This window comes from Pseudorasbora parva, chromosome 24 (genome assembly GCF_024679245.1).
Source record: "Pseudorasbora parva isolate DD20220531a chromosome 24, ASM2467924v1, whole genome shotgun sequence".
Taxonomy (NCBI): domain Eukaryota; kingdom Metazoa; phylum Chordata; class Actinopteri; order Cypriniformes; family Gobionidae; genus Pseudorasbora; species Pseudorasbora parva.
In genome coordinates, this window is record NC_090195.1 from 9,094,745 (window position 1) to 9,117,189 (window position 22,445).

At 35.5% G+C, this 22,445-nt stretch overlaps 1 protein-coding gene across 1 annotated transcript; it reads left to right on the forward strand.

The window, feature by feature from the left end:
• Positions 1 to 771: 771 nt before the first annotated feature.
• LOC137063650 (asparagine--tRNA ligase, cytoplasmic-like) lies at positions 772 to 22,157 on the forward strand. Its single transcript, XM_067434910.1, has 15 exons — positions 772 to 965; positions 2,644 to 2,726; positions 2,818 to 2,883; positions 3,641 to 3,733; positions 3,827 to 3,916; positions 7,143 to 7,221; positions 8,929 to 8,999; positions 16,418 to 16,504; positions 16,940 to 17,161; positions 17,759 to 17,958; positions 18,286 to 18,421; positions 18,805 to 18,918; positions 19,021 to 19,152; positions 20,643 to 20,774; positions 21,206 to 22,157. The coding sequence occupies exons 1-15, from the start codon at positions 932 to 934 to the stop codon at positions 21,335 to 21,337; spliced, it is 1,671 nt and encodes a 556-aa protein (XP_067291011.1). The 5' UTR covers positions 772 to 931; the 3' UTR covers positions 21,338 to 22,157.
• The last annotated feature ends 288 nt before the right edge of the window (positions 22,158 to 22,445 follow it).

Genomic DNA, 22,445 nt, shown 5'->3' on the forward strand with positions numbered 1-22,445 from the left:
GAGAGTTGAAGCTTGCTTCGTTTTGTACAGTTGCATTCCAGCAGGACAAATAAATGTCATTTGATGAAAATGGTCCCAATGGAATTGTGGTCTTTTTTAGAAGTCGAGAAAGTACATACTAATGGAGGATGACTTCAGGGACACAGTATAATTAGAGGCAGTTTAGCCTAGTCTATAACATAATCTAAAAATATTTTGAGTATTTTATCTTTTCATGGTTTATAGTTCTTGTGGAAGTTGATTACACTGCACTGAGGACATTATACAATTGAATGCACATATCAATAAAAATGTGTGTAAAACACAAAACGGTGTTTTGAATGTCTATTATATCTATTAAAGGTTAAGACATAAATATATAATTTAAGCCCTTTCTAATAAATATGTGACTCATTTTAAAGGAAATATGAGTAAGTAAATTATAGAGACAGAAAAGTCACTGTATAATAGAAACGACCCACATTATGAACTAAAGATTCTCCTTATCACTGTCACACATCTTCCAGATGGACATGCCTTTCATTGGAATGGTGTCTTCTTCTGAGATGGAGCGCTTCACAATAGAAGGGGTTGACTCCACTTATCAATATCTATGTTTATCTCTGAAAAACTTGCTGGTTTCAATACCCTGTACTGTTTTGTTGTTGTTGTTTTAATTTTATGTTATCATCTACAGTTAATTTTGTGTCTCGGCTCATTTATCAAAATTAGGCGCGTTTGCGTCATTTTGTGAACGTATAACAGTGGAAGGTTCGCGCTTTTGCGCATGCGTCCCCAGAAGCTTATGTGCGAGCGTAGCGGCAGGCAGATAGAGACTGACTGAATACGGGTCCGAATAACCTCGCGTGGAAAACAACTGTCGAACCGACGACTGGAAAACAACTGTCGAACCGAGCCGGACAAAACTCATCTGAGATCTACAGAGCAAAATATGGCGGACGAGGGTGTCGGTCTGATGTCGATAAGTGAGTTTGATGATAATGAATGAAGTTGCGTTGAAGTTGTGTTGCGTCCGATTCTGAACTTACGTTAGCTATATACATACTGACTGTAACTTACATAGTCCAGTACACGCTATAATATAGGCTTACAATAACGTTATATATTATAAGGATGTGCCCGTTATATATTATAAGGAAGCCGAATACCATGTTCGGAAAAGAGCCACTAAAGGAAATACGAGATGAAAGTGAAAAGATATATCACGCATTATAGTTGGGTAATAATACTCCTTTTTATTGGCTGGCATCAGGGAGCCGTTATTAATATGCGGAGTATTGAAATCGCTTTTGAAACATGTGCATTCGCTTTTTACTTTCCCTTTCGATATTCTCGACACGTTCACAGTCACACCATAGAAGTTCAGCTCAAATCCCGCCCTGGAGCCGATTCTAAACTGTTTTTATTGACCATGTCAATCACTAACAATTGCCTACCCCCAACCCTGATCCCTAAACCGACCCGTTATTGTAACCTCAGCCAAAGACATTGTTTACAGGGCGGGATTTCCGCTAAACTGCCCAGCAAACAATTTTGCATCTAAAAGACGTCTATTAGCAGTCGAAACACAGCCCAGACGGCTAAAACCAGGCTAAACTTGGGCTGTCAGTGAAAATAATAGACGTCTAACCATAGCCCAAGGATAAGTCATCAAATAGACGGCTAACGAATGACTAATATACATTTAATAGACAACAAAATGGCTAAAGGATTATTTTCACTCAAATATAACAGGTTCTAAAATATAATCCATCCAAACACATTAAATGTAAAGGTTTTATTTAGAAAAAGAACATTAACAATATAGACAACTTAAGATAATACAAAAAGATCAAAACATAAAAATGACCAAATAAAATGTAAAAAATACAAGTAAATATAAAATTAGGATAAGGAATATGGAATATTAACAACGTAATAGAAAAAAAAAAATTAACAACAAAACTCAAACTCTGTTGCTGCTGGGAAGTCGGTCATCACGGCATCTGCCAAATAAGAAACAAAACATTGCACAAGAAAAGCATTGTTGACATCATAATTGTTTATTTTATTTAAAGTAATTGTGATGAAAGCATTCTCTTTTGCTTGGATGCACACTAGAGCTGGGCAATAAAAGATTAAGAGACATTTCTGATCTTCTGCTGCATCATGAACCATTCTCTCAGGTCATCTGGGACAGGTCTGCTTTTGGTTCCCATAGTATGGAGCTAGAAATATGACAAAATGATGTGAAAAATTATCTTGATGGACTTTTTTTTTTAAGTATCATAATTTCATATCATAATTAAAATTACAACAAAAAGCTGTTTTTTTATTTAAAAAATGCTTTGTGTGACGTCTAGGTTTAGAGGTAGAGTTATTTTACAGAGGATAGAATGTATGGTATAGTATAAAACCGTTAATATGAAAAATATTCTTTTTCTTCTTAAAAAAGCCATAATAGCGGTTTAGGCCTAATGATTTTTGATACTGAAACTGAATCAATGGCAAAGTATCTTGTGAATACGATGTGTACATCCCTACCTAGTGCCCTCAGTAACACAATAAAGCTATCGATGTTGAAAACCTTTTACAGCAGTAAAGTGCCTTGAATCTGCTTGTAAACTGCTGAAATGTTGAATCTGCTGTTGTTTCGTCCTGCAGAAGAACTGTACGTGTCTGATAAACAGGGCAGTGATGTGGATGGAGATGGATCCGAGCAGAAACCCTTCAAAACTCCACTCAAGGTGCTGTGAGTTTTCTCTGCATTGCTATATGATGTCATTTTCTGTGTTTTGTTTCATACTTTTCTCTTTCATATTTCCTAAATGTTTTCAGGCACTGTTGTTCGTAGGAAAAGAACCTTTTCCAGTGATCTATGTGGATTCACAGAAGGAAGGAGAGGTGTGTAAACCTGCAATTAACACTAAAACGTAACAATAATAATTATATAAATCTCATAAAAATATTTGTATAAACATAAATTAATATAAATTTAAAGGTCGACTGGATAATATTTAGGAGGATCTATTGTCAGAAATGTAATATAATATAACTGTTTTCAGTGGTGTAAAAAGACCTTACATAATGAACCATTAAACAATAACCAAAATAAACACGTATACAACTCAGTCAAACATGCAAAAGCAGTGCTCTAGCACACAATTAAATTTAAATATTCCCTAAATCTGACATTATTAGTTAACAGCCCATAAGCCAATTTTGTTTGCTTAGGGACAAGTAATAGATTAATAAGAGCAAAGATTGCTCATTTCATACATCCATAATTAATTATATCTCATATTTAATCATTATAAAAGTCAGTGGACAATTCTTGCAAAAAGTGAAGGGTCTAAATACTTTCTGAATGCTATTGGTAGTATTTTAAAATAAGAAATAAGGAAAGGTTGTATTAGCTATGAAGTATCTGTTTTGATAAGACATGTTAAGATGAAAGAAACTAAAATGAATATTTAAGTCTAACATTGTCACACATGCATTATTGTTTTCATGTTCATGCATTTTTGTTGTCATGCTGCATTCAAAATTAGTGTATATTTGAGTAATATTGAAATAACTTGGCAAAGTTTTGTAGGAATAGCAATTAACCTGTAACTTATTGCCTTAATAGTTTGACATTGTGGTGTGTTTGTGTTGTCAGCGTTGGGAAGTCATTTCTAAGACTCAAATGAAGAGCATAAAGAAGCTCTTTATTCGAGAGCAAATGAAGAGTGAGAACAAAGACAACAAGGAGGTACCTGGAACATTCTGTGATTTATAGACCAATAATTCATGTTGTATGCATAATGTTTTTTTGACCTCTGCCTGTTTGATGTCGTGATGACAGTCTGAAGATGCCGAACGCAGAGAGAAGAATCTGGAAGAAGCTAAAAAGATCATTATTGAGAATGACCCCAGCCTTCCTGAACCCAAAACCGTGAGTTACAGCCTGAGGTGGTTTTAGGGGCAGTGATTTGGTATATTTAATAATCATCTGCAAGTTTGCATCTCTATAAACTTTACATTTGAGTTGACATTGCACAATTTTGACCTTTTTTTATTTTATTTCAAGTTTACACAGTTTTGACTCAGAATTCTGAGTTTACTTCTTGCAATTCTGACTTTTTTATTTTTTTCCTTTTCTCTTCCTTTACATCAATTCTGAAGTTATATTTCCCATTCTCAGAACTGCGAGAGTCTGAATTGTGAGATTTAAACTCACAGTAAAAATTATAGCTGCGAGCAGCGATGGCGGGCCCAAGCCGGTGGCATCAGCTCAACTGTGCACAGCAGGCAATAGGCATTTAATATAGGAACAAATAAAAGGACTTTGTCAAAGTCATTTGAATTCACCTTATTAACCACAACACTAACATCTATAAGATTAATGACATTTTATTCATTAATTTATGTCAGATGATGTCAAATGTCAATTTCAAATGAGTGCAGAATACCATCCAAAGGCTGATGTTGTATTATCCTTACACTTCTCTTTGTGTTTTTGACCTACCGTAGCTTCTGTTTGTTCACCATCTTATGCAGCAAACAGCATGTTTGTTTTACTTCAATGTGTGGCATTACATTAAAAAAATAAAAATAAAATAAAAAATAAAGCCAAATCACAGAAACCGCAACAATGATTTTAATATCAATGTCAGGTAAGATTAAAAACATGCTTGCAAGTTAATTATAAACACCCACTTTTATAAAATTGTGAAATTTACTTTTTTTAATCCATTTGAATTCTATTAATAAATAATTAGTTTAAAGACATGTCAGACGTGATCTTTGCAAACACAGCACATGACCTTTAAAGCCCATGTTATAAAAAACACATACACCCTGCTCTGAAAAAAATAATAATAATAAATTAGTACTGTCTGAATTAATAAATGAAATGACAGATGTCAGGTGATAAAAATGATAACTCAAATTTAATTTAGAAAACTAGTCCTGTCTGAATAGTGATATATAGTGTCATAGATTAATTTCAAATGTTGAGTTATCATTTACTGCAATATGATTTTAAATCAATTAATTGTATTAGGATATAATGGGTCACTTTCAATTATGTGCAAATTTATTTTTTGCAGCTGAAAATGTTTTAAGTTCAGAAGACCAGTATTTAATTAAAGATATAATATATTTTTTGTTGTTTTTTTACTTATTTTTTACACTAAAGTGTTAGTTATTTGTGATAGGCTATGATATGAAAGGTTTAAAGGTCCCGTTCGTCGTGTGTTTTCGAAGCTTTGATTATGTTTACAGTGTGCAATATAACATGAGTTCATGTTTTGCGTATAAAAAAACACAGTATTTTTCACACAATTTACTTATCTGTACAGCGCTGCTTTCTCTGTCCTAAAAACGGCCTGATGATTTCCTTGTTCTATGAAGTCCCTCCTTCAGAAACACGTAACGAGTTCTGATTGGGCCAGCGCTTCCCGTGTTGTGATTGGACAGCAGCTTAGCGCACTTTTCCCGGAAAGGTCCCGCCTCTTACCATAACGTGGAGATGCAAGCGCTGAATGCGCGCTCTTCTCCACGTGGGAGAGCAACAAGACCACGCCCCCTATTTTGTGTGTACTTCTGGGCGGAGGGTTAGTCAACAAACGGTTCTAGTGATGTCATTCATGCCAGGAAGTGCAGGGGTGTAGTCCAAACCGGCCGTTCGCTGTAGGCTTTGAAAGGGAACTTTGTTAAATAAAATATCTCGCTTGGCATTGAACTTTGAGCTTTATAATTTTACAGGTATTATTTATGCTCTAACAGCAACATTTCACACTAACTAAAGTTTGAAAGATGGAATCGCGAAGAACGGGACCTTTGAATTATGACAATCAAGAGACAAGGTCACACACACACAGTGTGAAAGAGACCCCCTCCACACACACACACACACACACACACAAAGATAGAGTGATCCTGAGAGAGGGAGAGTGAGAGGGGAGGGAAATGACAGACATAAAATCTAAACAGTGGGAGAACATTGTTTTTATTTCACTGTCTGAAAACACTGTTTTGCAATAACAACAATAGTTGTATCTTCAAAACAGTGTTCTCAAGGACATATCCAACCTGATTACTAAATAGTTATATAAATAAGGTTATACTCCCACCTTCTGGTTATTCTATATACCAGTAGCTCATTGGTTCTCATTTTTGTCCTTAAACAAAAGGCATTAATCTTCTTATTTTTAATTTACACACTCAACGTTTTTTTTAAAAAGAAACTCAAATGTGTTTTTTCTATTGTTAGTATTTTTTTATATATTTATATATTTTATATTAATAATTATTTGTATTAACACAATTATTAAACTAATTATATAAAACAATATTGTCAATGTCCTACAAATTAACCGGTTTTATACATTTATTTTTTATTCAAACCCAGAATAATATATGTTTTATCCTTTAATGCAAGCCAAACACAGCAATGAGAGGTTATCTTTTTAGACAGAAGAGTGGTGCACACACACACACACACACACACACACACACACACACACACACACACACACACACACACACACACACACACACACACACACGGTGTAGTAAGCTGCAGGTAGAAATCAACCCATCTCTGATTTCTAGGCTCTGATTTCTGAAGAAACAAAACAAAACAAAAAACGTCAAAAAAAAAAAAGGTTCATGTAACCCAAGTCACAACTATCCAATCACCTGCTTATTTTTTTTATGGAACAATAAGTCTTTTTTTTCGCACTTAAGTCAATTTAAAATAATGGGAAAAAATAGTCTGGCCAATCAGGGGCCCCTGCACACGTGTGGCCCCTAGGTTTTCAGCCTACGCAAGCCTGTGCATTAATCTGCGCCTTCTTCTGCCATTTCTTCTCATTCAAAAATCAGTGCTGCATCTGCGTCAGACGGATGCTGACTGGACAGGATTTAGCACAAGTTTTCAAAATCGTGATAATCAAACATGGTTTAAATGATAATTCAATTTTACACAATTACTAACCGTCTTTTTTTGGGTTTCACCACCCTTTTAATCAGATCAAAATGTCTTTACAGATTTAAATCAAATTTTTCCATCAATTGTAGGTTGTTCGAGGTTGTAATGTGATATGTGTGAAGTCGATATGTAAGTGAAAGTCTGCTTTATCAAGATTTTCTGTTTTGTTTTCTGTCACGCTCAGGTGAAGATTAATAAACTGGAGCAGCTCAGAGAACAGAGGGTAAAGGTGTTCGGTTGGGTCCATCGGTTACGCAGACAAGGTAAGCAGAGTTAGTGTGTTTGTTCATTCAGAATCTTCTGATTGGAGAACTTCACATATTTATAAAGCTCAGCTTTAAAGGGTTACTTCAGTGATGAGCATATGGCTTTGTATCAGTAGAAACCCTGGAGTATATTCGAATGATCGTGCTCATAAGCGTCACTAGGCCCTTTTTAGGGGGGCTTCAGCCACCCTAAACTTATGCATCAGCCCCCCTAAAAAATATGTGATTAACCTTTAAAATATATGAAACTGGCGGGAGGCTTCGTTCGGCTTCGTCCCGTTTTTTAGACTGTCTCTTCAATCCGCAGCAGCTCTGAGCAGAGCGCAGCGCACGTCAGAAGCAGAGGTGTGTGTAAATCTGAGCGTCATTGGTCTGTCACCGCTCGTCAATGTCAAAATATTTGATAAAACCAATCAAATCAGAGTAGGCGGGCTTTATGGTCACACAGAAACTGCTGAGGCTGAGCGCAAATTTTAGCAGCGCAACTCGACGTCAAGTAGAATAAATGTAAGCAGCTAAACTCAACATTCATGTTTGACTGCTGCTGCTTTAAGTCAGAAATGTTAAAAGAAAATAATATTTAGACAAATAATAAACTTTAGTCTAATTTCGCCATTTTTAACTGAAAATATGCCAATATATGTGATTCATAATGTAGGCCTAATTAATGAACAAGAAATATTAACAAAGCCATTTTCATCAGATTAGGCATAAGATTAATAATGAATGTGTATATATTGTAAATTAATATAATTCTATTTGTAACATTCAGTAGGCCTAAATAAAAAAAACTTTTTTCATTCTGTATTGGGCATAAGATTAGTAATGAATGTGTTCATATTGTGAATTTATTAAACTTAAAACTTTAATAAACAGTAAATGAACGTGTCTAAGAAAATTATTTATAAAACTCATAAATATCAGTATGCTAATATGTAAACCATATGTTTACTTTATTCACTGACGAAAATAGAAAAAATCTATATCAGTCAAAGCTCAGCGTTATGAGGAAAAGAGACAGGGCAAGATAAAAACAGAGAAAAAGAAAGATGTGGAGATAAGAAAGAAAAATAATCTAATGCCCAGTAACATTGTTTTCAAGCTATTATTATCTAATTTTTTGGCCTTCAGAACATCTTAAAATTCACATAGAAATCATAGAAATCAAAATTTTGACGGGGGAGCATGCCCCCAAACCCCCCTAACATTTGGGATCTCTGTGATTATAAACCTGCCTACATTATTGGGTATGATAAATGCATGTACAGTATAGCCATGCAGTAAGGTGTTAATATTTGCTTAATAAGTAATGATAAACAGCCAATATCCTATGAGTATGCATGTTTGTAAGCTATTAGTTAATAGCGCAATTTGGACCCTAAACTAAAGTGTTACCATTGGGCTGAGATTTATGAAGATGAACGCGGTGGGAAAGTGATCCAGTAGCGGCGGCTTTGGGAGTGGCCTCACAGTGCAGCGAAGCAATGCATTCTGGGAATTGTTGTCTTTCATCCTCATGAGACAAAAATACATGTTCTGTCTTTTCTCAGTCTAGAAGGCACCAAATTCAAAAATAATTTCACATTTCTACTACATTAATGACCCAGTTTAAATACAGATTCATCTTCTCAGCGCTGAAGTACCCCTTTAACAAAAATACACAGGATACATCCATTTTAAATGTATTTGCCAATGTTTTCTCAGGAAAGAACCTTCTGTTTATTGTGCTACGTGACGGAACAGGTTTCCTGCAGTGTGTTCTCACGGACAAACTGGTACTGTGTTTGTCGATATTTTACACAATTACAAATGTTTAAATCAGTCCAATTTACTCCGTTAGTAACCAGTGCAGGTATTTATTAGGATTAAGACAATAAAGCAAAAATTATATAAAAATTACATAAAATAAAATAATTATTATTATTATTAGATAGTGTACATTATCAAAAGTTTGTGTATGTTAAGATGTTTTTTTTAAAGTCTCTTCTGCACACCAAGCATTGATTGATCGAAAATATAGGAAAATTGTGAAATATTATTAGAATTAAAATAGCTGTTTTCCTTGTGAATTACATTGTAACGTGTAATTTATTCCTGTGAAGCGGAATTTTGTAGCATCTGTTGGACTTTTTATTCCCCAAAGTCCTCCCCAAGTTCAATGATCGGCCAGGAGTTGAGTTATCAATCAAAAGTATAAATTGATTAAAAGTAACAGCGAGTAAAAAGGTTTCTGAGCTCAGGATTCAGAACAACCAATATAAGCATCAGGGCAGTCCTGAATGCCACACAACTTTTACATCCATGTTTATATTCTTGCTCTTCCATCTCCTCCCCACACCACGTTTCCTCCAATCTGGGTGTACCGCATCATCAGTCTCCAGGCAGTATTTCTATGAACACAGGTTAAAGGGGGGGTGAAACACTCAGTTTCAGTCAGCGTCATGTCAATCTTGAGTACCTATAGAGTAGCATTGCATCCTGCATATCTCCGAAAAGTCTTTATTTTTTTAATAATTATATAAGAAAGATGCGCTGTTCCGAGTCTTTCCGAAAAAAGCCGAGCGGGTGGGGGCGTGTCGTGTGAGCGGAGCTAAATAATGACGTGTGCTCGCTGCTGCTATGTTGAGTCGAGTGCGTCGTAAAGCTGTGTCATCCCTAACAGCGGGAAAAAAACTTTATTCAAAATAAAAATATGGCTTTTAATCAGATACAGCCATACATCTATGATCTGGAATCAGACCCGGAGGCTGCAGTTGAACAGGAGCAGCAGCAAAAACGACTAGAGCAGGACGTCTCTATGTGGTACAAGTTATACACTAACTATATAATATGCTTAGCGGCTTGTGTTATTTACATATTTATACTTGAATTATATCGTCGTATTTTTGTCTTTGAAGGTGTACATGTGGGAAGTGCAGTTGTGCACGTGTGTTTGTGTGTTTACGCGTGGTTTGTGTAGACAGTAAGCGGACTAAAAAAAACACAGACATTTGAAGCAGTCTCACTCACCGCCTGCGGTTCTAACGTTGGGACTGCTCCATCATTCAGCATTAGGCGATCGGGAAAATCCGGCGTCGAGCTGGGCCTTGTTTATGAAACAGTCGGAAGTAGTGACTAACCGGAAGTAGTATTTTTGACAAAGAAATACTCCCATCAAACGTCCACCTTAACTTTTGAAACTTTGTCTATGTTTAGTATGGGATTCCAAGTCTTTAACAGTGTAAAAAGATCAGTATGCATGAAACAGCATTTCACCCCCCCTTTAACCACACACACACAAAGAAAGTACAGCTCTGGTATATCTCGATATTATAAGACATATCCTTCTGCATCTTTGTTTTATTTTTAACCTCAGTTTCACTTGTAGCTATGTGGTTCTCAGAAATTCTCTACCCCCCCGTCTCACCCTTGCTTGACCTACGAGGTCAAGCAAGGGTGAGACAGCGGGGGTAGAGAATTTACATCTACTTCTCCTCAGTTTCACTTCTGCTTATTGCATTCACTTGAGAAAACAATTTTTTACTCTGTTTTTCTGAATTAATGACTTAATTATCTCAGAATTATGAGAGAATTTTTCATGAATACTTTTTTTTGCTCTGTTTTTCTGAATTAATGACTTAATTATCTCAGAATTATGAGATCAATTTTTAATGAATAAAAAGTTTTTGCTCTGTTTTTCTGAATTAATGAGATCCCTCAAAATCCTGCTTTTAGCTGGATTGCATGGACGTAAACATGTCCCGCCTTTCAAGTTTAATCCAGTTTTATTTTACTTTGGGTTTGAAACATTGCTGCTGTCTTTATGTAATATAAATGGTATTGTTTTTAGTGCGTAACATTTTAGCAGACACCATATCAGAGAAGAATTTCTCCATATCAGATATGGTATGCTTTGCGAGCCCGATCTCATGAACATGCGTATAAATAGTAGTATAAATAAGTGTGCAATCTTGTTGAATGTATACGCTAAAATGAGTTTTGGTGTGCATATGGTAAATAGTTTTTCACTTGCTTATGATACGCACTTTATGGCGTATTATACGTACGAACCCCCCACTCCACCATCCCCAACCTACCCAAGAGCATGTCATATGCACGCCATAAAGTGCGTATCATATGCACGCGAAAGACTGCGTAGCACTTGCATTATCTCAGTATACATTCCACACAATATACATTCCAGACGATATACATTAGACACAATTTCACACTCGTACTATTGATACGCATTACTATGTGCCCATATGGAAAAGTCTCGCTAAAAACATGTGTGATTCTTATATGTTCCAACAGAAAACTATAAGGATCATATATGCTGCAAAAACCACATATACAAATTGTACAATATTCATGTATGTTCAATCATATATGTCCTACACTGTAAAAAATATATATGGTGGATTGTGTTAAATACAACCCCTGCAAATAAGTGAGATTTTACTTTAGTAAATGAATTTGCAAGTAAAACGAATAAAAATGGGTAACCCTAACGCAAAGAAAATATTTCCTTATATATGTGAATGATAAATATATTAAATTATTTAACTGCATATTAAAAATATACAGGATAAATATATTACAATATTTAATAATACATGAGGAATTGCTGCTTTCAATTAGAAAAATATGGGACAATATATTTATGTATGTCATTGTATTTGATGTGCATGTGATGATATACCCAAACATATATTAAACAAAATAAAAGGAACTGTAGTCTGTTACAGTTACTGAGAAAAAAAGTGCTATTATAATACAGTTACTTATGAAAATGTTAACAATTACAAAGAGTTTTATATATATTTCTAAGTCAAGCACACCGGCATGTTCCTAAATATTTAGCAAAGAGCTATAACTGCTGAAAAGTGCACCGACATTATTTTTAATAAAAGTAACAGTTTTATTGTTTTTTGGCCAAAAGTCAACCTCACTATCTCCACTATTTCAACCTATCTCCCTCTATTAAATTGAGCAAAAACACATGAAATAACAATTAATTTTAACATTTAACCTCCTTTAAATCAGAAGTAAAGCATGATGGGAAGTAGAAATTTGTTGTAACTCATTCTGTAAAAGTGTTTATATGTGTGTACATGTATGCATTCACATTAATATGGGAAATTCAATATACAGTAAGGCTACACAATAAAGGATACAACTTAATGGATATTACATGTAATACTATTTATATCTTAATTACTTAATATTGTATGTGTTAAAATATAGCCATATTTTATAAATATAGTCAATATGCATACATTGCAGTAGCTATATTAAAAAAGGCTTTAGTTTCCTTTATTCCTTTATATTTCCTTTAATATAGGCTGTTTTGCATATAATTGCAGTATATTCCCATATATTTTGTTTCGTAATGTTCTTCTACCTATACAAACTTTTTGTTAACAGTAATATCAGCAATATTTAAAAAATAATAATTAAACACTTAAAAATAGCCTTAGTTCTGTCATCGCAAACTGCGCATGCGTCAACGCGCCGCGGCCAGGCGGAAATCAATCGCGGGTTCTTGTTGTCTCCGTGATATGATTGCCTCCCAGCGGGACCGCGAAGTGTCGGGCTCCAGGTAAGATTTGTGTTTGTCATGTCGTTCTCAATGCAAATGATAACTTATTTAATGGCAAGATTTGCTAAAAGATTTGTAAATTGTTCGTTTGTGTTATCATGTCGGTGCCACCTTAGTAATGTACAGGTAACGTTAAGCCTAATTATGCTGCGCAGGTGCAAAAATTAAATTACAAGTATTTAATCTGCAAAAACAAGTGAAAAATGCTTATATTTGTATTAAAGTTATTAAACTATATGATTGGTCTCCTCATTTGTTAGTCCCTTTGAATAAAAGCGTCTGCTAAATGATCAAATGTAAAAAACGACTATTCTAGTTGTTTAACTATGTAATTTGGTAACTAAGTTAAACCCTAGAGCTCATGGTTTGCATAGATAACGTTATACAACGATTGTGTGTGACAGTGAAAGCTGTGTGACACTGACAAAAAGCAAAAGTTAGAATAAATGTGATGTGATTTGTTTACCGGTATGTTCCTTTTGTCATCATTAATAGTCTATTTTGTGCCAATTCACTTTAAAAGAGTTAATGTTTTAGTGAACTTGAGTTTGCAAATTGCTCTAATGTAGTTAAAATATAGCTAAAATATAAACTTCTATAATTTGCATTCATGTAACTGCAACATATATGAATCTAAATGATGTACAATATTACAATTTTGTAATAGAAAGTAAGTTACTGTATAAGAATATATTGTTATACTGAAAAAAACATTATATTGAAACGTGTTTCTAATATTCCTGTATGTAAATGGGGTGGTCAAGAAGATTTTCTTTTTCTTCCACAGAAAGATCTTCATGAAAGCATTTGAAGACCACGCAAGAAGAACAGGTTCAGCCGCAGACTGTTTCATCCCATGAGGACTGGTTCAGTTCTGAAGCGGAAGTGTTGAAGAAGTTTATGTAATCTGAGTTGTAAGACTTGAACTAATGTTAACAAATGAGACTTTATTGTAATGTATTAACTAACAATGAGCAATACATTATTACAGTATTTATTAAACTTTGTCAATTTTTAACGTTTAGTTCACCCAAAAATGTATGTTGTTAAAATGACCCTCATGTCGTTCCAAACCCATAAGACGTTCATTTATTTTCAGAACACAACAAATAAAGCTTTAATATGTGTACTATAATTACTATGTGAAATAAGTTAATATAGTAATTGATATAGATACTGCTATAGATATCCATATTTATAACCTTATTGACTAAAATAACCAGCTCATGGCAGACGACTTGCAACCAGAGAGTGACCTGAGTGATGCGATGTAGGAGTAGCGTAAGCTTTGACGTCTCTCTGGGCAACAAAATCAAGCGCTTCTCTTTTATCGAATTCTCTTTAAATTCAAATTTGTGACCAGTGTTTTGTTTTCCTCTATTCTCCGCATAACCGCATTCATCAATACATCATGCTTCAGGTCAGAGGTCACTCTTTTGGCGTAAGTAGACCCGCACAGTTGACTGCCGGAAGATATTTTAGTCTAAAGTCAAAAATATGGATATTTTTTAAATGATTTTTTAAAATGTCCTGATAATTTACTTAACCCCATGTCATCCAAGATGTTCATGTCTTTCTTTCTTCAGTCGAAAAGAAATTCAGTTTTTTGAAGAAAATATTCCAGGATTTTTCATCATATAATGGTTTTTAGTTGCAACCAAAATACTGGAGGTCCAAATCAATGCAGTTCCACCTCCGTGTTTACAAAGCGCTCATGTGAAGACTAATACAAATGCCCTCTAGCAAATAAAAAAAAGATAAAACAACGATATTGGATGATTTTGAAGTTGAAAATTGAGTGTTTTTGCTAAAGGGCGTTTATTAGTCTTCACATGAGCGCTCAGTAAACACGAGAGCGGGACTTCTGTCTATGTGACCATTTACACGTGATTACGTCATCCTTGGCACTTCGCAGAGCTGAGCAAGTTGAACAATTAAGGTTGAAAAGTATAAACATTTTTTTAAATGACTGATCGTTTGACTAGATAAGACCCTATTCCTCATCTGGGATCACGCAGAGGCTATGAAGGCCATCGAAGCCCTTTGAAACGGCGTTGATTTGGACCTTCAACATTTTGGTTGCAACTGAAAAGCATTATATGATGAACAATCCTGGAATGTTTACTTCAAGAAACTTAATTTCTTTTCCACTGAAGAAATAAAGACATGAACATCTTGGATGAGATGGGGGTGAGTAAATTATCAGTCAATTTTCATTTTGGGGTGAACTAATCCGTTTATTATCTTTGATTGATGGCCATGACACTGTGTTCAATGTATTTTGTTGTTGTTTTTTGGGTTTTGTTTTTTTCCTGAGCAAAGTTCAGTTTGCTATCAAGTTGGAATTGTAAATTACTCATGTGGAGTATAATTTGAGTGTTTCATTTTGTGTTGAAATAAAAGTGTTTCCATCACAAATTTGTGTATGTCATTGATTGAAATCATATATGGTTAGTATATGCAGAGATGTTGTAATATTGACTGAAATCATGTATGATTATTATATGTAGTTTATATGTAATATTATATAAACTTGAAGAGCTAACACACCATTTCCCTATTAAAAAAATATGAAATCTGTATAAAAAGCATATAAAAAAATGACACAAAATATAAATAAATCCTATATGAATTTAATATGACTAGCATATGATTCAGTATAAGAACTTTATATGATTTGTATATGAATATCATGTATTTTCTACTAATACCATATACCATTGCATACAGTTTACATGTAAAACTCATATAAGATTTTTGCAGTATTCATACATGACCCAAAAGTTTTCTGTGTGTTTTTTAGTATGAAATGGGCCATAAACGGTCTGATTTTGTGTATGACATATATGGGACTTACATTAAACATATAAGATAATTCTGACTGATTTAAGTAAGGAACATATATGGTCACTATATATGAACCATATAGGTTTTTTTCATATGGGTGATCGTGTTAAGATGATGCATTCAGGCTGGCTACGTGGTGACACGAGACAATCAGGCAATTGTTGAAAATACTGGATCAGTGCAATAGCAATGTCAAGCAGATCAGAATGTTCTTTTCTGCTGTCTTGAGGTGTCTGCACAAAGTTGATGCACTAAAAACAATAAAAATTTTATTACTTAAAGACAATGTCTCAAACATTTTATTTACCCAAAGTAAAATAAATCCGGATTAAATTTGAAAGGCGGGACATGTTTACTTTCATGCAATCCAGCTAAAATAGAGCTCTTGGCTGGATTTTGAGGGATCTCATTAATTCAGAAAAACAGAGCAAAAAAATGTATTCATGAAAAATTATCTCATAATTCTGAGATAATTAAGTCATTAATTCATAAAAACAGAACAAAATATAAGGGGATGCACGATTTTTGCCGATATCCGATATGCCGATATTTTTCAGCTCCTTTTGGCCAATGCCGATATCAATACCGATATATGTTTATTTGTTACCTTTGTTTGGAAACAACACCATTTTGAGCAAAACCTTTTTTTTTTTCATTCTGGTTTCAGATTTCTGAAAGGATTCTTGTTGAAGATAAATAAATGTTAATAAAGTTCTTTGTATGATAGATAGTCTCTGAAATGATGGATGTGTGTGTTGTATGCAGTGTCAGTGTTATAATGGACTGGTGTTGTCTACGGAGAGTACCGTCGCTCTGTACGGAACTGTGAAACCTGTTCCTGAAGGCAAACAGGTGAGAAATGACCCTGATTAATTCATTAACAGCAGTGTCGGGGAAGCTACTCTGAAACTGTATCTTTACAAGCTACTCGAATGTAGATACATTAAGGCCGTATGTCCACCAAAGCATTTTTATCCAGCTGAAACCGCTAGGCACTCTGCTGAAATGCGTTGCTGTGGGTGCTTGAGAGCGTTTTGACAGTGCAGGGTTTTTTTTTAGTTGAGGCTTTGGTGTTATTATACAGAATATCTGCGGAAGTGTTACTAGTCTCTAATTTCACAGATTGTTTCTGTATTGTATCTACATAAAAATGCTGATACAATGTAAAGTATTTGCTCTGGCTCTGGTTTTAAATTATTTTGTTCCGTTATTATGATTGGACAGCTGGGTGAAACGTTACAGTGATTTATTTATTTATTTAATTTATTTATTTTACTTTTTTGCAAGGCTCCGGGTGGCCATGAGCTGCACTGTGATTTCTGGGAGCTGATCGGTCTGGCTCCAGCGGGAGGTGCTGATAACCTGCTCAACGAGGAGTCTGATGTGGACGTGCAGCTGAACAACCGGCACATGATGATCCGCGGGGAAAACATCTCCAAGATCCTGAAAGTCCGATCCACTGTCACACAGTGTTTTCGGGATCATTTCTTCAGCCGTGGTTACTGCGAGGTAATTTCCAAAGCCATGCACACATTAAGGACAGGCGCCTTGATATTTCACCCTAAAATAAAAATGAACCCGGATTTGACTTCCTTCTTTCAGCAGAACACAATCAGAGTTATATTAAATAATATCCTGGCTCTTCCCAGCTTCATAATGGCTCTGAATGGTGCCCGAGTTTTTGAAGCCAAGCGATGGGTTTCCGTTAGAAAAATACCTTGATTAAAAAATGTATAAACTATAATCACTGGTTTGTAATCACGCATTTACAAGTGAGTCAAGTTTCTGTAGAAATGTGACCTCTGACGCACAGTATGTTACCACAGACTTTGCTCAATCCTGCTCTCACAGCATTTATTTTATTTTTGCAAGTCTTAAGATTAATGTTTTGAAACCCTCCCGATGACCTTTAGCCCTGACATTTCCAACTTAATTTGTTATAAATCTTGAGTACTCTGGAGTAGAGGTGGACAGTAGGTGAAAGTATTTTTACTGTCCACCTCTGAAATGGGGGTGAGTAAAATATAAGGAAATTTTCTTTTTGAGGTGAACTACTCCATTAAGAGATGTTATTAAATGTGGACGTTTGTTTGTTGTGGTCCTCAGATAGCTCCGCCCACTCTGGTGCAGACGCAGGTGGAGGGCGGCTCCACCCTCTTCAGCCTCGACTACTTCGGTGAGAACGCGTACCTGACGCAGTCCTCTCAGCTCTACCTGGAGACCTGCATCCCTGCGCTGGGTGACACCTTCTGCATCGCCCAGTCGTACCGCGCCGAGCAGTCGCGCACCCGCAGACACTTGTCCGAGTGAGTCTGGAGCCATTTACTGAAACAGACAGAAGTGGGCCAGTGTAATGGTGTTTGGTATAATTATGAATTTTTGTTTTAGAAAAAAAACTCTTCTGCTCACCAAGGCTGCATTTATTTGATTAAAAATACAGTAAAAATTGCAAAATGTTATTACAATGTAAAATAGAAAATTAGAATCAGAAATCAAATATCAGTTTTGGAATCATTCAGAACTCATTCTAATAAGTCTATTTGCTTCTCAAGAATTATTATTATGAGATGGAACATATTATGCCTATGGAGAGTCCTCGTAAACCATAAAAACCAACATGTGTGTGTTCTCAGGTACACCCACATTGAGGCTGAGTGTCCCTTCATGACTTATGAAGACCTTCTGAACCGGTTGGAGGATCTGGTGTGTGATGTGGTCGACAGGGTTTTAAAGTCTCCTGCTGCGCAACTGCTCTACGACATCAACCCTGTACGACCCCAACCTCACTCAGTGCCATTATATGTGTCTGAGTATCAGTAAAATAAACTTAGAAACATCAATTTATGTCATTCAGGCTTGTAAAACTCATGAAATTGATACTTTTAACAAAAAGGCAATGTGAATATTGTTTGAAATAGTTCAGTCATGACAACTCTCGGAATGTTTTTGAACACAATTTTATTAAATGTGTAATGTTGCTGTAGATGTAATTAGGCTTGATTTTTGCATACTAGCCTAGATAGGAAGAAAGGCCTGATTGGCTGTAGTAACAGCCGCGAGGCATCATGACTGAGCTGGGTATTTATTTGTAAAACATTGATCTTAAAATGTCAAAAGCATGGAGACTATTTTTGATTTTTTTCCTCTTGCAGGACTTCAAGCCTCCCAAACGTCCATTCAAGAGAATGAACTACACCGAGGCCATTGTGTGGCTGAGAGAGCACAACATCAAGAAGGATGATGGGACATTTTATGAGTTTGGAGAGGTTTGTAAAGAGACTCATACATTGTTGCTTAACTATAAAGAAAAGAAGGCTGAAACACTTGAATTATAATGATATTTGACTATTTGTGTGTAATTTCAACAGGATATCCCAGAAGCCCCTGAGCGCCTGATGACCGACACCATTAATGAGACCATCCTGCTGTGTCGATTCCCGGCTGAGATCAAATCCTTCTACATGCAGCGCTGCGCTGAGGACCGTCGCCTCACTGAATCGGTCAGGACCAGACTTGTTAACCTGTTTTAACCAGTGCAAAACAAAAATATCCAGTAACAAATGAAATGTCTACACATTTCAAAAGCCATTTCCATTCAATGAGATTTCACGGTGGGTAGAGTAGCAGCCAGGCACAAAATGAGGCGAAGCTTATACTGATCAGACACGGACTGAAACAAACACATTTTGCAAGCAATGTATTTTAGCCGATTTAACGATCAGTTATTGGCAGTTATCAAGACTGTCGAAAGCTTAAACACTCGAAAATCATCATGTGAAAACCATTTTGAAATTGTACACTGTGTTACCATGAAAATTGTATTTTAAAAGCTCTTCCAAATTTTTATCTTAACTTTATTTGGTTGTTAGACGTACGGCTTTGTCTGGCTATCACCAGACTAGTGTATTATGACTTCGATACGATTCCAGACTAAAATACCTTGATACCGATACTAAATTGATACCACGGTAAAAAACAAACAAAAAAACAGATAATATGAATAATATGACAACAGAACTTATTATTATTCATTTATTTTTTTAACTAAAAATTCACTTAGCCAGCATGTTCCTGCCCTGGTTTTTGACCATATCGTACCGTTTGTAATAGCAGGGTATCACAATACTTTTCTAGTACCGGTATATTGTGCAAAACTACACCAGACCAAGCGCAATCTTTTAAGATTGAACATTGGTCTGCGGAGTCTGCTCTGCATTTTCTACTGCACAAGAGGCGTGATCAACGAGCATAGTTCAAATGACTCTGTAAGCAATTGGATAGTCCTTCAACCAATCAGACCACGAGAGATGTGAACAATGGGTATTGTTCAAAGAAAGTTGTTGCGCTCTTCAGTAGGAAAGATGCTTTGTCCTTTCAGGTGCATAGAGCCAGAAAAGGGTAGACTTCAGAAAAACAGAAGAAATGGCTGACCGCACACTGAATCCAAAAGAGACTAAAAATCTAGGAAACTATAACATTTAGTTATACACGCATCTGTCAAAGCGCATGACAGGGTATGTTAAAGGCTAATGCATTAGCTTGAAGCTTAAAATAAAATTCTCGTTTTGGGCGCATGAACAGCGTCTGCGTTTCCCCACCCTTGACCACAGTAGTTGTAGCTGAGACTGGAAGAGTTTGCTTTGTATTATTCATGTTAAGAAGATGCTGTTTTCTAGGGATTTCCTGATCAGGTTTTTTGTGGATCCGATTCGATCTGAGTCTTTGAATAATGAGTTTCTGACGATAACAAGTCCCGGTCCGATATGCATTTTCCTTTATTTCCTTTTATTCCTTGGTTTAGTGCACAATTAAAGTACATTAAAGTTAATAAAACAATCCAAGGGCACAAATGTAAAATGGGAATCTATCAGTAATATAACATTTACTTCAGCAATTTATGTAGTATTTGTAGTAATTAAAGGAGTCTGTGGGAGAGCAGTATTCTGCAGAATTGTGTTGTACATGGCTGGTGTGTTTGTGTTTATGTCAGGTGGATGTGCTGATGCCCAATGTCGGGGAGATTGTGGGAGGCTCCATGCGTATCTGGGACGCTGAGGAACTCCTGGAAGGGTATAAGAGAGAGGGAATCGACCCAACACCCTACTACTGGTACACTGATCAGGTAACAGCCTTCTGCCAGCAGATCATATAGTGGTTCACAACCAGAGGCCTCAGCAAACTTCCAAGATTAAAATGACGTAAAAAAAAAGGCAATAAAAATAAATAAATAAATACAAATTTTTATATATATATTGGGGGGGGGGGGGGTAATTAGGAAAAATATGAAATCATTTTAATTGAGATTTGCATGCACTAGTATAAAACAAAATAGTTATAAACAGAAATATTTGCCTGTATCTAATATATTGTAATATATGAGTGACATATGTTTTGTGAGATTTATTTATTGAAATGGTTAGAACACAATAATGCAATTGATCTCGAAAAAAGGCCACTAAAATCGTCTTGAATATTCAATGTATCAGCCAGCCCTTTGTGATACCATATTGATTGAAATACCCGCCTCTGAGTGTGTAACACTGTGTTTTGCAGAGAAAGTTTGGCACGTGTCCTCACGGTGGATATGGTCTGGGACTGGAGCGGTTCCTCACCTGGCTGCTGAATCGGCACCACATCCGTGATGTCTGCCTGTATCCGCGTTTCATTCAGCGCTGCCGGCCTTAAGCGCATACACACACACACTGCAAGAGACCAACTTCGAAATCCCATTGCTTCCACATACTTATTGCCGGAGAAATAATATATTAAATATCTAATCAGAAGATGGTTTAAAAGATGATAAGATGTTATAATGTAATGTTGCATTATATTACTGTCTGCAATACTCATATATGGCACAATAAATTAGTGAAATGATGCATGTAGTGAGGGCATCAGAGAGATCATCTGCACTGCTGTTTACTTAAATACACTTAACTTTTTTTTTTTTTTAAATTGATAATAAATACAGAATGACAGCGTAATATAAGCCTCAGAGGAACAAAGTAACATACCTTTTTAAGCGATTAACACAACTTTTTTCACAACTTTCTTATTAGAAAAATCAGATATCTCATGCTTATTGGCCCGGTTTCACAAACAGGGCTTGGACTAAGCCAGAACTAAGCCTTAGTTCAATTAGGGCATTTAAGTAGCTTTCCTAAATGTGCTTTTAAAAAAAAAAAAACATTACTGGTGCGCATCTTGAGACAAAACAATGGCACTGCCACGGACTTATTTTAAGATATGTGAGTGAAAGTTAAAATCAGTTGAGACTCAAACATTCATTTTAGCCTGGGACTATCTTAAGCTTTGTCTGTGAAACTGGGGGGATAGAGTTTTAAGACTAAAAAAAAAATGTTATTGAAAGAAAGGCTTACTCTTACTAAATTTAATTGTTGTGTATACATACATTCCTGCTCAATGGATCTGTTATTCCATAACATAATGATATTCAGATTTTATGTTAAAGACAAACTGACAACAATAAAAATCCTAACAAGAATGAATTGTCATGATTTGTTGGTTTAGTGTTGAAAAGGAGAAAAACAGTTCACATTTTATGTACCTTGGGCATAACCATTACATGCCTTCCTTGTAATTGAAAAACAGTCAAAATGGGACAAATTGGTGAAGCATGGGGGAAGAGGAGATTTTAGAAAAATTAATCTACAAAGTAAATTAAATGCACATGTAAAAAATCCCCTTTTAGCCCCGTTATATATACAATATTTTTTACATGTGCATTTAATTTTAACACACTGTTGCTGGTTTGGCCCATTCCTCTATGCAG